The 15,465-nt window shown below is 44.4% G+C and overlaps 1 protein-coding gene across 1 annotated transcript in view; it reads left to right on the plus strand.

Moving 5' to 3' along the window:
* The window catches only part of ptprt (protein tyrosine phosphatase receptor type T), a gene marked incomplete at both ends in the record, with an annotated part of 404,935 nt that overhangs the window by 240,428 nt on the left and 149,042 nt on the right, over window positions 1-15,465 (plus strand). Inside the window, 1 exon segment of the mRNA XM_084173452.1 lies at window positions 7,581-7,686. Coding sequence (XP_084029578.1) covers window positions 7,581-7,686 — 106 coding nt within the window.

Here is a 15,465-nt window from a genome sequence, read left to right on the forward strand (position 1 = left end):
TCTTGGCATTCTCTCAACCAGCTTCATGAGGTAGTCACCTGGAATGTATTTCAATTAACAGGTGTGCCATCTTAAAAGTTAATTTGTGGAATTTCTTTCCTTCTTAATGCGTTTGAGCCAATCAGTTGTGTTGTGACAAAGTAGGGGGGGTATACAGAAGATAGCCCTATTTGGTAAAAGACCTAGTCCATATTATGGCAAGAACAGCTCAAATAAGCAAAGAGAAACGACAGTCCATCATTACTTTAAGACATGAAGGTCAGTCAGTACGGAACATTTTAAGAACTTTAAAAGTCTCTTCAAGTGCAGTCGCAAAAACTATCAAGCGCTATGATGAAACTGGCTCTCATGAGGACCGCCACAGGAATGGAAGACCCAGAGTTACCTCTGCTGCAGAGGATAAGTTCATTAGAGTTACCAGCCTCAGAAATTGTAGCCCAAATAAATGCTTCACAGAGTTCAAGTAACAGACACATCTCAACATCAGCTGTTCAGAGGGGACTGTGTTAATCAGGCCTTCTTGGTCGAATTGCTACAACTACTAAAGGACACCAATAAGAAGAAGAGACCTGCTTGGGCCAAGAAACACGAGCAATGGACATTAGACCGGTGGAAATGTGTCCTTTGGTCTGGAGTCCAAATTTGAGATTTTTGGTTCAAACCGCTGGTCTTTGTGAGAGGCGGTGTGGGTGAACGGATGATCTCAGCATGTGTATTTCCCACCATAAAGCATGGAGGAGGAGGTGTTATGGTGTGGGGGTGCTTTGCTGGTGACACTGTCTGTGATTTATTTAGAATTCAAGGCACACTTAACCAGCATGGCTACCACAGCATTCTGCAGCGATACGCCATCCCATCTGGTTTGGGCTTAGTGCGACTATCATTTGTTTTTCAACAGGACAATGACCCCACACACATCCAGGCTGTGTAAGGGCTATTTTACCAAGAAGGAGAGTGATGGAGTGCTGCATCAGATGACCTGGCCTCCACAATCCCCTGACCTCAACCCAATTGAGATGGTTTGTGATGAGTCGGACGGCAGAGTGAAGGAAAAGCAGCCAACAAGTGCTCAGCATACGTGGGAACTCCTTGAAGACTGTTGGAAAAGCATTCCAGGTGAAGCTGGTTGAAAAAATGCCAAGAGTGCAAAGCTGTCATCATGTCAAAGGGTGGCTATTTGAAGAATCTCAAATAAAAAATATATTTTGATCTGTTGAACACTTTTTTGGTTACTACATGATTCCGTATGCGTTATTTCATTGTTTTGATGTCTTCACTATTATTCTACACTGTAAAAAATAGTACAAATTAAGAAAAACCCTTGAATAAGTAGGTGTGTCCAAACTTCTGACTGGCACTGTATGTGTGAAATTTGTTTTGATTTAGAATGGACCATTATCATGCACCTGTCTCAAAACAGGGGCATCGGAAAGAAATACACGTCATCTATGCACTTAAATAGTGAATGGAGGACGCTTTTCCCTTGGTTCATTTTCATGCAAGCCATGTAGGCTTGTTGTAAAGCGAAGCAATGTGCTTAATATCAGGAAAGTTGAGAAATTAATATAGTAGGCTTAGCCTATAGAAAGCTGATGGGATCCTCCTTTTTTCAATAGAGGCCATCACTCAGTTTTCTCACACAATTGCATAGCCTATAGAAATGTTGCGCAACATGAGCTCATGGGCTCTCATGAAGTGTTCGATTAGATTTTCGATTACATTTACATTAATGTAAGGCCCTCCTGTAGCTCAGTTGGTAGAGCATGGTGCTTGCAACGCCAGGGTTGTGGGTTTGATTCCCACGGGGGCCCACTAACTGTAAATCGCTTTGGATTAGAGCGTCTGCTAAATGACTAAAATGTAAATGTAATGGAGATCCTGTAGCAGCAGTCGGGAGAGGACGTGTTTTTCTCTAGCTCTCTAGCTCTCTAGCTGGAGGTAAGCAAACTTCTCATTTGGTGTTGAGTATAGCTTAACCATGCATTAGATCGTAGGTTGGTAGTTAGTTGTAGTTAGGTATTGTATTTATTATAGGTTAGTATTGTTGTTGTTGTAGGTTTCCGTAGGTTATTGTAGGTTAGTATCGAAGCACGAGGCTAGCTAGCTAGCGGGTAGCTACTGGTAACGATTAGCTGTCCCACTGTTAAATGTGCTTCTAGCCAACGTTTAATTTTTGCTGCGTTCTGCGTTATGTAAGGAACTAGACACGGACATGAATCATCTGTTTAGTGTGCTAACACACTCTTGGCAGTTTGTTGTAACCAAGTATTGGTGCTAATTGTGTGTTAATGAATGCTAGCTTGCTAGTCAGCTACGGCGTCATAGCTAGGTATCGTGGGTAGCTACTGTGTCTTGGCAGTGTCTTCCGCCGTGCCGGCTGTAGCACGAAGCGAGCTAATTAGCCGTTTTTTCGAACAGAGTCAGAGTCAACACAGTAGCCATTGTGTGCCGGGTGTAGCACGAAGCTAGCTAGCTAGCCGTTCTTAAAACAAAGCCAACACAGTGGCCATTGCTAGCTACCCAGCACGACCTAGCTACCCAGCACGACCAGCGAACGGTACGGTAGCAGCTAATTACAATATACTTGTCCTAGCTAGCCAATGTTGAATCATTGCTGCGTCATGAAAGGAACTTGACACAGACACGAATGATCTGTTTAGTGTGTTATCACACTATTGGTGGTTTGCTGTGACCAAGTGTTTGTGCTTGGCTGTGTGTTACTGGATGCTGGCATGCTGGTTAGCTAGTTAACATACTATTGGTGGTTTGTTGTGAGTATTTGTGCTTAACTGTGTGTTAAACTGTGTGTTATTGGATGCTAGCATGCTAGTCAGCTATGGTGTCATAGTTGGCTAGCTGAATAAAGTGGGTTTGAGTTTATTCCTTTAAACATTGAACAACTGTTCAGTGAAACAATTTTAGTTTCTGAGGTAGAAGTTTTTGGTGAGGGAGGCCCCCCTCTCTCCTCTCCCAGATGCTTAGCTCATTTCATTCCGATCTCCTCTGCATTTTTGTAGCCATTTGCTACAGCCTGTCAACTATGCCTCTGCCTATCCCTGTTCTCTCGTCTCTGCACAGGCTACACAAACAACGCACAACATCGCGCGGCTGCTGCCTCTCCAACCTGGTGGTCCCTGCTCGCACCCCTCACCTGGAGTTCCAGGTCGCAGGCAGCCTCTGGAACTGCCGTTCTGCTGCCAACAAAGCTGACTTCATCCCAGCCTATGCCAACCTCCAGTCCCTCGACTTCCTGGCGCTGACGGAAACATGGATCACCACTGAAAACACGGCTACTCCTACTGCTCTCTCCTCGTCTGACCATGTGTTCTCGCATACCCCGAGAGCATCTGGTCAGAGGGGTGGTGGTACAGGAATCCTCATCTCTCCCAAGTGGACATTCTCAATTTTTCCCCTAACCCATCTGTCTATCTCCTCATTTGAATTCCATGCTGTCACAGTCACTAACCCATTTAAGCTTAATATCCTTGTCATCTATCGCCCTCCAGGTTCCCTTGGAGAGTTCATCAACGAGCTTGACGCCTTGATAAGTTCCTTTCCTGAGGATGGCTCACCCCTCACAGTTTTGGGGGATTTCAACCTCCCTATGTCTACGTTTGACTCATTTCTCTCTGCCTCCTTCTTTCCACTCCTCTCCTCTTTTGACCTCACCCTCTCACCGTCCCCCCCTACTCACAAGGCAGGCAATACGCTTGACCTCATCTTCACTAGATGCTGCTCCTCTACTAATCTCACTGCAACTCCCCTCCAAGTCTCCGACCACTACTTTGTTTCCTTTTCTCTCTCGCTCTCCTCCCACACTACTCACTCTGCCCCTACACAGATGGTAATGCGCCGCCGCAACCTTCGCTCTCTCTCTCCCACTACTCTCTCCTCTTCCATCCTATCATCTCTTCCCTCTGCTCAATCCTTCTCCCTCCAATCTCCTGATTCTGCCTCCTCAACCCTCCTCTCCTCCCTTTCTGCATCCTTTGACTCTCTGTGTCCCCTATCCTCCCGGCCGGCTCGGTCCTCCCCCCCAGCTCCGTGGCTTGATGACTCACTGCGAGCTCACAGAACAGAGCTCCGGGCAGCGGAGCGGAAATGGAAGAAAACTAAACTCCCTACTGACCTGGCATCTTTTCACTCCCTCCTCTCTACATTTTCTTCATCTGTTTCTGCTGCTAAGGCCACCTTCTACCACTCTAAATTCCAAGCATCTGCCTCTAACCCTAGGAAGCTCTTTGCCACATTTTCCTCCCTCCTGAATCCTCCCCCCCCCCCCCCCACCTCCTCTCTCTCTGTGGATGACTTCGTCAACCACTTTGAAAAGAAGGTTGACGACATCCGATCCTCGTTTGTTAAGTCTAATAACACTGCTGGTCCTGCTCACACTGCCCTACCCTATGCTTTGACTTCTTTCTCCCCTCTCTCTCCAGATAAAATCCTGCGACTTGTGACTGCAGGCCGCCCAACAACCTGCCCGCTTGACCCCATCCCCTCCTCCCTTCTCCAGACCATCTCCGGTGACCTTCTCCCCTACCTCACCTCGCTGATCAACTCATCCTTGACCGCTGGCCATGTCCCTTCCGTCTTCAAGAGAGCGAGAGTTGCTCCCCTCCTCAAAAAACCAACACTCGACCCCACTGATGTCAACAACTACAGACCAGTATCCCTTCTTTCTTTTCTTTCCAAAACTATTGAGCGTGCCGTCTTTAGCCAACTCTCTTGCTATCTCTCTCAGAATGACCTTCTTGATCCAAACCAATCAGGTTTCAGGACTGGTCATTCAACTGAGACTGCTCTTCTCTGTGTCACGGAGACTCTCCGCACTGCTAAAGCTAACTCTCTCTCCTCTGCTCTTGTCCTTCTAGACCTGTCTGCTGCCTTTGATACTGTGAACCATCAGATCCTCCTCTCCACCCTCTCCGAGATGGGCATCTCCGGCGCGGCTCACTCCTGGATTGCGTCCTACCTGACCGGTCGCTCCTACCAAGTGGCGTGGCGGGAAGCTGTCTCCGCACCACGTGCTCTCACCACTGGTGTCCCCCAGGGATCGGTTCTGGGCCCTCTCCTTTTCTCCCTATACACCAAGTCACTTGGCTCTGTCATATCCTCACATGGTCTCTCCTATCATTGCTACGCTGACGATACACAACTAATCTTCTCCTTTCCCCCTTCTGATAACCAGGTGGCGAATCGCATCTCTGCATGTCTGGCAGACATATCAGTATGGATGACGGATCACCACCTCAAGCTGAACCCTGGCAAGACGGAGCTGCTCTTCCTCCCGGGGAAGGACTGCCCGTTCCATGATCTCGCCATCACGGTTGACAACTCCGCTGTGTCCTCCTCCCAGAGTGCGAAGAGCCTAGGCGTGACCCTGGACAACACCCTGTCGTTCTCCGCCAACATCAAGGCGGTGACCCGCTCCTGCAGGTTCATGCTCTACAACATTCGGAGAGTGCGACCCTGCCTTACACAGGAAGCGGCGCAGGTCCTGGTCCAGGCACTTGTCATCTCCCGTCTGGACTACTGCAACTCGCTGTTGGCTGGGCTCCCTGCCTGTGCCATTAAACCCCTACAACTCATCCAGAATGCCGCAGCCCGTCTGGTGTTCAACCTTCCCAAGTTCTCTCACGTCACCCCCCTCCTCCGCACACTCCACTGGCTTCCAGTTGAAGCTCGCATCCGCTACAAGACCATGGTGCTTGCCTATGGAGCAGTGAGGGGAACGGCACCTCTGTACCTTCAGGCTCTGATCAGTCCCTACACCCAAACGAGGACATTGCGTTCATCCACCTCTGGCCTGCTGGCTCCCCTTCCTCTGCGGAAGCACAGCTCCCGCTCAGCCCAGTCAAAACTGTTCGCTGCTCTGGCACCCCAATGGTGGAACAAGCTCCCTCACGACGCCAGGACAGCGGAGTCACTCACCACCTTCCGGAGACATTTGAAACCCCACCTCTTTAAGGAATACCTGGGATAGGATAAAGTATTCCTTCTAACCCCCCCCCCCCCCCCCCCCCCCCCAAATTGTAAAGTGGTTATCCCACTGGCTATAGGGTGAACGCACCAATTTGTGAGTCGCTCTGGCTAAGAGCGTCTGCTAAATGACGTTAATGTGCCCTTGAGCAAGGCACTTAACCCTAATTGCTCCTGTAAGTCGCTCTGGTTAAGAGCGTCTGCTAAATGACTAAAATGTAAAATGTAAATGTAATGTCAGAGTGAATAGAGGGACAATAGAGTGCTGAGTATCAGGCAGTTAGCAAGTTTGGTAGGCTACTAATGACCATCAGCAGCATCAGAGCTTGGAGAAGCCTAATTACCGTTACTAAACGGTCACGTGGAATTTGACTGCCGTCATGACTTGTGACCGCCGGTGTGGTGGTAATACGGTCACTGTAACAGCCCTACGTCTGACAACTGCCCACAAAATATCGCTCTGTTTTCTAAGAATATTTCTCAGAACAAGGCTCGAACAAATTACTAAGACTAGTAAGGCCAGCGTGTTGTTATTCATTTGTTCTTAGAATGCCGCAATTAAAAAAAATTGACACACCTTCTTCTCATTAGTGGCCTCTCAAATGTGTATATAAGGAAGCATGCTGGGAATGATTCATGAAGTGGCATGAGTCTCACCATGGAAATAAAGGAGGATTAGAGCAATAACATCTACATACGTGGTCAAACAAAGTTGGGTTGAGGAAAATCACGTCATTGGCACGTCATTGACACATCAATTCAATGCTTTTGCTGACAGTCAAAATCTCTCTAGAATGGCAATTTACCTCACATACATTCACACAACATAGCAACCAAACAGACCCCACATACATTCACACAACATAGCAACCAAACAGTGAGCAATTGTTTAACATTGTACATCATTCATTTGAACCATGTCATTCACTGACATTCATAGATAGAAATGGTGTAACAAAAGCATGAAGGATTTGTCTTCTTATCTCTGATAGTAAACATTCCCTGTCTTAGTTGTCAGTCATACAGTAGACTAGAGCCTTGATGGCCTGCAGCATCAACACCATTCTCTTTGAATCCTTGAACGATTTGGCATTTCTAATTCCAGTCTGCTGCGATTTATCTAATCAAGGTTGTCCTATGAATGTTTTGGAGATAATGAAGATTGGGGAAGACGTGACATTTTAGAGAGATGGCACATTCGTGACGTGTATTGGGCAAGGTTTTCACACCAACACGCTTGTGTTAGGGTACATCTTTAAAAAGGTCAATCTTTAGCAATGGCTTCATGGACAACATTGACTTAAATCCATAGATGGAGATGGTCTATGTAGGTACTGTGACTGTATGCCAATACTCTATAGTGCATTAGCTTCAGAAATCACAGGGCTGACTCCACTATTTCATGATGTCAGGGGACCAAGTCTGTTGATTGTGGGTTTTAAAGATAATAATTCAAAAGGGGTTGTGTTTACTAGGAAACAAAAGTAACAAAACAGACTCAATCATTTTCGTTTTTCATTGCAAAACATTTCAAACGTTCTCCGTTGCGTGCCCTTATAAACACAACTCTGTCTCATACCCTCTGAATCTTTCCCCACCAGCCCCATCAATGCCGGAGTACGAGACCGACATGCCCCCTCTTAACGAGACGGACACCACCATCACAGTTCTGCTGAAGCCTGCGCAGTCCAGAGGAGCTCCCGTCAGGTACCACACTATGACATCACTTCAGTCAGGTCCATTATGTCTGCAGTACGGTAGTTAGTTACATGTCCAAGTGTCTCCATTTTGGAAGTGTTTACTTAAACCTAGTCTGTTTTTCTCTGCTTCAAATGTGAAAACTCTTGCGTAAAGCCTAACTCACACATTTTTTTTTGCTTGGCATTATGGAGGTGTCAGATTGACAAAATAATTGTGTGGGAAGATTTTATGTTAAATTGTATTAATTGGTTGTTGTTACTGCTTATCTGCAAAATAAGAAAATAATTGGTCATACACAACACATGATAGTGCAGTTAACACTTAGGCCTATTTGCACAAGGTTCAACCAAAGCATTACCCCCTTTCTTTCTCTAAAAAGACAAGTTACAAGCTTTTATTCCAACCTTGAAATGATTCACCGAAGTCCACAGAATCACACTACAAACTTTCACCCTCATGCACTTAAGGAGATCACGGATATCATGGACACATTAGAACTAATGCATATATGGAGGCTTAAAAACCCTGAGCTAGTGAGATCAGGTATACATGGAGGAGGATTAATCAAGCTAATCGTCGTGACTATTTTCTTGTGTCCTTCTCACTGGCACCAAAAGTTTGAAAAAGTGTTGATAGGAGACAGAATGCGATCAGACCACCATCTAATTGGCATCCACATAACTCTTACCGAATTTCCATGTGGGCAAGGATATTGGAAATGTAATCAAAGCCTACTGGATGACAAGCTGTTTTAACCAAGACAAAATCATTTATAACTGACTTTTTCCTGCATAACATAGGTACAGCAGATCCCCTTATTGTATGGGATACTTTCAAATGTACCTTCAGAGGCCATGCAATTCAAGACTAATCTTTAAAGCAAAAACTAATTTAGGTCAAATGAGATTAGACTAAAAAAGGAAACAGAGGAACTAACACCACAGATGGATGGCAATAAAAACAGTACCATAGAGGCACAGAATAAGTTAGAGTAAAAACATAAAGAACTGGAGGAACTTATTCAAGAACAATGAAGTGTAATATATAAAACGAATTAAGCAAACTGGATGGAAAATTGTGAAAATGCACCAAATTGTTTTAAATCTTCAATTATGAAGATTAAAACATAATTTGGGGCATTCTTCACCATTTTCCATCCACAAAGAATTTACAGAAACACGTTACAAATGACGGAGTCATGCATGATTCACCAAATTATATTTTGAAAGAGGAAGCTAAATATTTTAAGCATATGTTCTCTTTTCAGTCTCCTCCATCTCCACTGAATGATGTTAAATGTAATGATGTTTTCCTAATAATAGTGTAAAATTAACAACTGTACAGAAAGACTTGTGTGAAAGCCACATTACAGAGGAGGAATTTCTTGATGCAATGAATTCCTTTCAGTCCGGAAAAACTCCAGGGCTTGATGGCATACCAGTTGAGTTACAGTATATTAAACCTTTTTTGATATGCTCAAAGATCCACTATTCACATGTTTTAACTACTCCTATAAAAATGGTAGACTATCAGATACACAGCAAGAAGGTCTGATTTCAATGTTACTAAAACAGGACCCAGGTGGTAAGTGTAAAGATCCAGTCCATTTATTAAACTGGAAGCCCTTTACACTTCAATGTTATGATGCAAGAATCCTGGCAAAATGCATAGCGCATAGAATTAAAATGGTTTTATTGGATATTATCCATCCTAATCAGACAGATTGTTTTTACATTGACAATACATTGGAGATAATATAAGACAATTACTTGAAACAATGGTTTGAAACATCGAAGAAACCAGGCCTGGTCTTCATAGCAGATTTAGAAAAAACTTTGATAAAGTACGACTAGAATTTATATACACTGTACAAACATTAAGAACACATTCCTAATATTCTCCTACATTAATTTCACATTTCCACAAACTTCAAAGTGTTTCCTTTCAAATGGTATCAATAATATGTATATCCTTGCTTCAGGTCCTGAGCTTTAGGTAGTTAGATTTGGGTATGTCATTTTAGGCGAAAATTGAATAAAAGGGTACAATCCATAAGAGGTTAAAAGCTCATGATCTGCAATAGTTAGGACTGAAAACACCATATTTTACATTTTAGTCATTTAGCAGACGCTCTTATCCAGAGCGACTTACAGTTAGTGAGTGCATACATTTTTCATACTGGCCCCCCGTGGGAAACGAACCCACAACCCTGGCGTTGCAAGCGCATGCTCTACCAACTGAGCTACATGGGACTATGTATACCGTATGTTATGTATACCATATACACTGCTCAAAAAAATAAAGGGAACACTTAAACAACACAATGTAACTCCAAGTCAATCACACTTCTGTGAAATCAAACTGTCTACTTAGGAAGCAACACTGATTGACAATAAATTTCACATGCTGTTGTGCAAATGGAATAGACAGGTGGAAATTATAGGCAATTAGCAAGACACCCCCAATAAAGGACTGGTTTTGCAGGTGGTGACCACAGACCACTTCTCAGTTCCTATGCTTCCTGGCTGATGTTTTGGTCACTTTTGAATGCTGGCGGTGCTTTCACTCTAGTGGTAGCATGAGACGGAGTCTACAACCCACACAAGTGGCTCAGGTAGTGCAGCTCATCCAGGATGGCACATCAATGCGAGCTGTGGCAAGAAGGTTTGCTGTGTCTATCAGTGTAGTGTCCAGAGCATGGAGGCGCTACCAGGAGACAGGCCAGTACATCAGGAGACGTGGAGGAGGCCGTAGGAGGGCAACAAACCAGCAGCAGGACTGCTACCTCCGCCTTTGTGCAAGGAGGAGGAGCACTGCCAGAGCCCTGCAAAATGACCTCCAGCAGGCCACAAATGTGCATGTGTCTGCTCAAACGGTCAGAAACAGACTCCATGAGGGTGGTATGAGGGCCCGACGTCCACAGGTGGGGGTTGTGCTTACAGCCCAACACCGTGCAGGACATTTGGCAGAGAACAACAAGATTGGCAAATTCGCCACTGGCGCCCTGTGCTCTTCACAGATGAAAGCAGGTTCACACTGAGCACATGTGACAGACGTGACAGAGTCTGGAGACGCTGTGGAGAACGTTCTGCTGCCTGCAACATCCTCCAGCATGACCGGTTTGGCGGTGGGTCAGTCATGGTGTGGGGTGGCATTTCTTTGGGGGGCCGCACAGCCCTCCATGTGCTCGCCAGAGGTAGCCTGACTGCCATTAGGTACCGAGATGAGATCCTCAGACCCCTTGTGAGACCATATGCTGGTGCGGTTGGCCCTGGGTTCCTCCTAATGCAAGATAATGCTAGACCTCATGTGGCTGGAATGTGTCAGCAGTTCCTGCAAGAGGAAGGCATTGATGCTCTAGACTGGCCCGCCCGTTCCCCAGACCTGAATCCAATTGAGCACATCTGGGACATCATGTCTCGCTCCACCCACCAACGCCACGTTGCACCACAGACTGTCCAGGAGTTGTCGGATGCTTTAGTCCAGGTCTGGGAGGAGATCCCTCAGGAGACCATCCGCCACCTCATCAGGAGCATGCCCAGGCATTGTAGGGAGGTCATACAGGCACGTGGAGGCCACACACACTACTGAGCCTCATTTTGACTTGTTTTAAGGACATTAAATCAAAGTTGGATCAGCCTGTAGTGTAGTTTTCCACTTTAATTTTGAGGGTGACTCCAAATCCAGACCTCCATCGGTTGATAAATTTGATTTCCATTGACAATTTTTGTGTGATTTTGTTGTCAGCACATTCAACTATGTAAAGAAAAAAGTATTTAATAAGATTATTTCATTCATTCAGATCTAGGATGTGTTATTTTAGTGTTCCCTTTATTTTTTTGAGCAGTGTATATCTGAGTACCTTTTAATATGTAATGTGTATCTCAAACTATATTTCTGTCATGTAATACTGTGTATAAAAGTACCATGTATGAATAACATATACGTAACAAAATAGCTGTAAAAAATGAAAATGTAAAACAAAGTTTTGTCCGCCGGAGTTAGTTTTATGGGCCAATAAAAATAAAATATATTTAAAAAAAATAAAGACAAGCACAGAAAGTCCATCCACTTCGCATGTATCCCAATCTTAAAATGGTTCACCAAAGTCCACTGAATCTATTAAATGAAAAATATAATTATTGTTGGTCTGGTGGGTTTTTGAGGTATTAGTAGCAGTCATTGAAATAAGTGCAATTTTAATGCAAAAGGAATTAAGGGGATCAAGATACAGTGAGGGAAAAAAGTATTTGATCCCCTGCTGATTTTGTACGTTTGCACACTGACAAAGACATGATCAGTCTATAATTTTAATGGTAGGTTTATTTGAACAGTGAGAGACAGAATAACAACAAAAAAATCCAGAAAAATGCATGTCAAAAATGTTATTAATTGATTTGCATTTTAATGAGGGAAATATGTATTTGACCCCTCTGCAAAACATGACTTGGTGGCAAAACCCTTGTTGGCAATCACAGAGGTCAGACGTTTCTTGTAGTTGGCCACCAGGTTTGCACACATCTCAGGAGGGATTTTGTCCCACTCCTCTTTGCAGATCTTCTCCAAGTCATTAAGGTTTCGAGGCTGACGTTTGGCAATTCGAACCTTCAGCTCCCGCCACAGATTTTCTATGGGATTAAGGTCTGGAGACTGGCTAGGCCACTCCAGGACCTTAATGTGCTTCTTCTTGAGCCACTCCTTTGTTGCCTTGGCCATGTGTTTTGGGTCATTGTCATGCTGGAATATCCATCCACGACCCTTTTTCAATGACCTGGCTGAGGGAAGGAGGTCTCACCCAAGATTTTACGGTACATGGCCCCGTCCATCGTCCCTTTGATGCGGTGAAGTTGTCCTGTCCCCTTAGCAGAAAAACACCCCCAAAGCATCATGTTTCCACCTCCATGTTTGATGGTGTTCTTGGGGTCATAGGCAGCATCCCTCCTCCTCCAAACACGGCGAGTTGAGTTGATGCCAAAGAGCTCGATTTTGGTCTCATCTGACCACAACACTTTCACCCAGTTCTCCTCTGAATCATTCAGATGTTCTTTGGCAAACTTCAGACGGGCCTGTATATGTGCTTTCTTGAGCAGGGGGACCTTGCGGGCACTGCAGGATTTCAGTCCTTCACGGCATAGTGTGTTACCAATTGTTTTCTTGGTGACTATGGTCCCAGCTGTCTCAAGATCCTCCCGTGTAGTTCTGGGCTGATTCCTCACCGTTCTCATGATCATTGCAACTCCACCCAGGCCGAGGGAGATTGACAGTTATTTTGTGTTTCTTCCATTTGCGAATAATCGCACCAACTGTTGTCACCTTCTCACCAAGCTGCTTGGCGATGGTCTTGTAGCCCATTCCAGCCTTTTGTAGGTCTACAATCTTGTCCCTGACATCCTTGGAGAGCTCTTTGGTCTTGGCCATGGTGGAGAGTTTGGAATCTGATTGATTGATTGCTTCTGTGGACAGGTGTCTTTTATACAGGTAACAAACTGAGATTAGGAGCACTCCCTTTAAGAGTGTGCTCCTAATCTCAGCTCGTTACCTGTATAAAAGACACTTGGGAGCCAGACATCTTTCTAATTGAGAGGGGGTCAAATACTTAGTTCCCTCATTAAAATGTAAATCAATTTATAACATTTTTGACATGCGTTTTTCTGGATTTTTTTGTTGTTATTCTGCCTCTCACTGTTCAAATAAACCTACCATTACAATTATAGACTGATCATGTCTTTGTCAGTGGGCAAACGTACAAAATCAGCAGGGGATCAAATACTTTTTCCCTCACTGTACATTTGTATTGTAGTTGGCGGAGCAACACAGTTATTTTCAAAATGTCCTTTAGTTCAAGTATTGAAAACACAACCTTGACAATACAGACACGAGATACTAGCTTATGCCAATTAAACACTACTGGCCATCGGCTTGGAACAACAGCTTAACCGCTTTAGGAACATCAACCGCATTGACATTCATGAAAATGTGTTAAGTGTGTGCATATTGAATTAGAACAGTTTACGCTCAACCTACCATCCCAGAAGGAAGCTATATCCCAGTGTTAACCGTCCGAATACCTCAATTACTAATTTACTTGCTATTGGACTAACAATATTTTCAGGCCTTGTGTAGCATTATGGAATTTATATATCTGATGGGAAAAATGCATTTGTGGATAAAAATATAAAAGAAATGTACACCCAAATGGGTATACAGTATTCTTTCATTTTCATAGTACCTCTACAAATATATATTTGGGGGATATTTACAATGCATTCAGAAAGTATTCAGACCCCTTCACATTTTCCACATTTTGTTACGTTACAGCCTTATTCTAAAATGGATTAAATAGTTTTTTCCCCTCATCAATCTACACACAATATCCCATAATGACAAAGCAAAAACAGGTTTTTAGATATATGACATTTACATAAGTATTCAGACCCTTTACTCAGTACTTTGTTGAAGCACCTTTGGCAGCGATTACAGCCTTGAGTCTTCTTGGGTATGACACTACAAGCTTGGCACACCTTTATTTGGGGAGTTTCTCCCATTCTTCTCTGCAGATCCTCTCAAGCGCTTTCAGGTTTGATGGGGAGCGTCGCTGCCCAGCTATTTTCAGGTCTCCAGAGATGTTCGATTGGGTTCAAGTCCGGGATCTGGCTGGGCCACTTAAGGACATTCAGAGACTTGTCCCACTCTGAGGTCCTGAGCGCTCTGGAGCAGGTTATCATCAATAATCTCTCTGTACTTTGCTCTGTTCATCTTTCCCTCTATCCTGACTAGTCTCCCAGTCCCTGCCGCTGAAAAACATACCCATAGCATGATGCTGCCACCACCATGCTTCACCATAGGGATGGTATTGGCCAGGTGATGAACGGTGCCTGGTTTCCTCCAGACATGTTGTTGGCATTCAGGCCAAAGAGTTCAATCTTGGTTTCATCAGACTAGAGAATCTTGTTTCTCATGATCTGAGAGTCCTTTAGGTGCCTTTTGGCAAACTCCAAGCAGGCTGTCATGTGCCTTTTACTGAGGAGTGGCTTCCGTCTGGCCACTCTACCATAAAGGCCTGATTGGTGGAGTGCTGCAGAGCTGGTTGTCCTTCTGGAAGGTTATCCCATCTCCACAGGGGAACTCTAGAGCTCTGTCAGAGTGACCATCTGGTTCTTGGTCACCTCCCTGACCAAGGCTCTTCTCCCCCGATTGCTCAGTTTGGCCAGGAGCCAGCTCTAGGAAGAGTCTTGGTGATTCCAAACTTCTTCCATTTAAGAATGATGAGGTCACTGTGTTCTTGGGGACCTTCATCCTTAATTGTATATAACTGCCTTAATGTTGCAGGACCCCAGGAAGCAGCAGCTAATGGGGCTCCTTAATAAATACAAATACAAATGCTGCAGACATGTTTCGGTACCCTTCCCCAGATCTGTGCCTCGACACAATCCTGTCTCGGAGCTCTACGGACAATTCCTTCGATCTCAAGGCTTGGTTTTTGCACTGACATGCACTGTCAACTGTGGGACCCTATATAGACAGACGTGTGCCTTTCCAAATCATGTTCAATCAATTGAATTTACCACATGTGGACTCCAATTAAGTTGTAGAAACATCTCAAGGATGATCAATGGAACAGGATGCACCTGAGCTCAATTTCGAGTCTCATAGCAAAGGGTCTGAATACTAATGTAAATAAGGTATTTCTGGGTTGTTTTTTTATATATATTAGCAAAAAATTCTAACAACCTGTTTTCGCTTTGTCATTATGTGATATTGTGTGTAGATTGATGAGGAAAATAT

This window comes from Coregonus lavaretus (assembly GCF_964263955.1).
Source record: "Coregonus lavaretus genome assembly, chromosome: 12".
In the NCBI taxonomy this organism is placed as follows: domain Eukaryota; kingdom Metazoa; phylum Chordata; class Actinopteri; order Salmoniformes; family Salmonidae; genus Coregonus; species Coregonus lavaretus.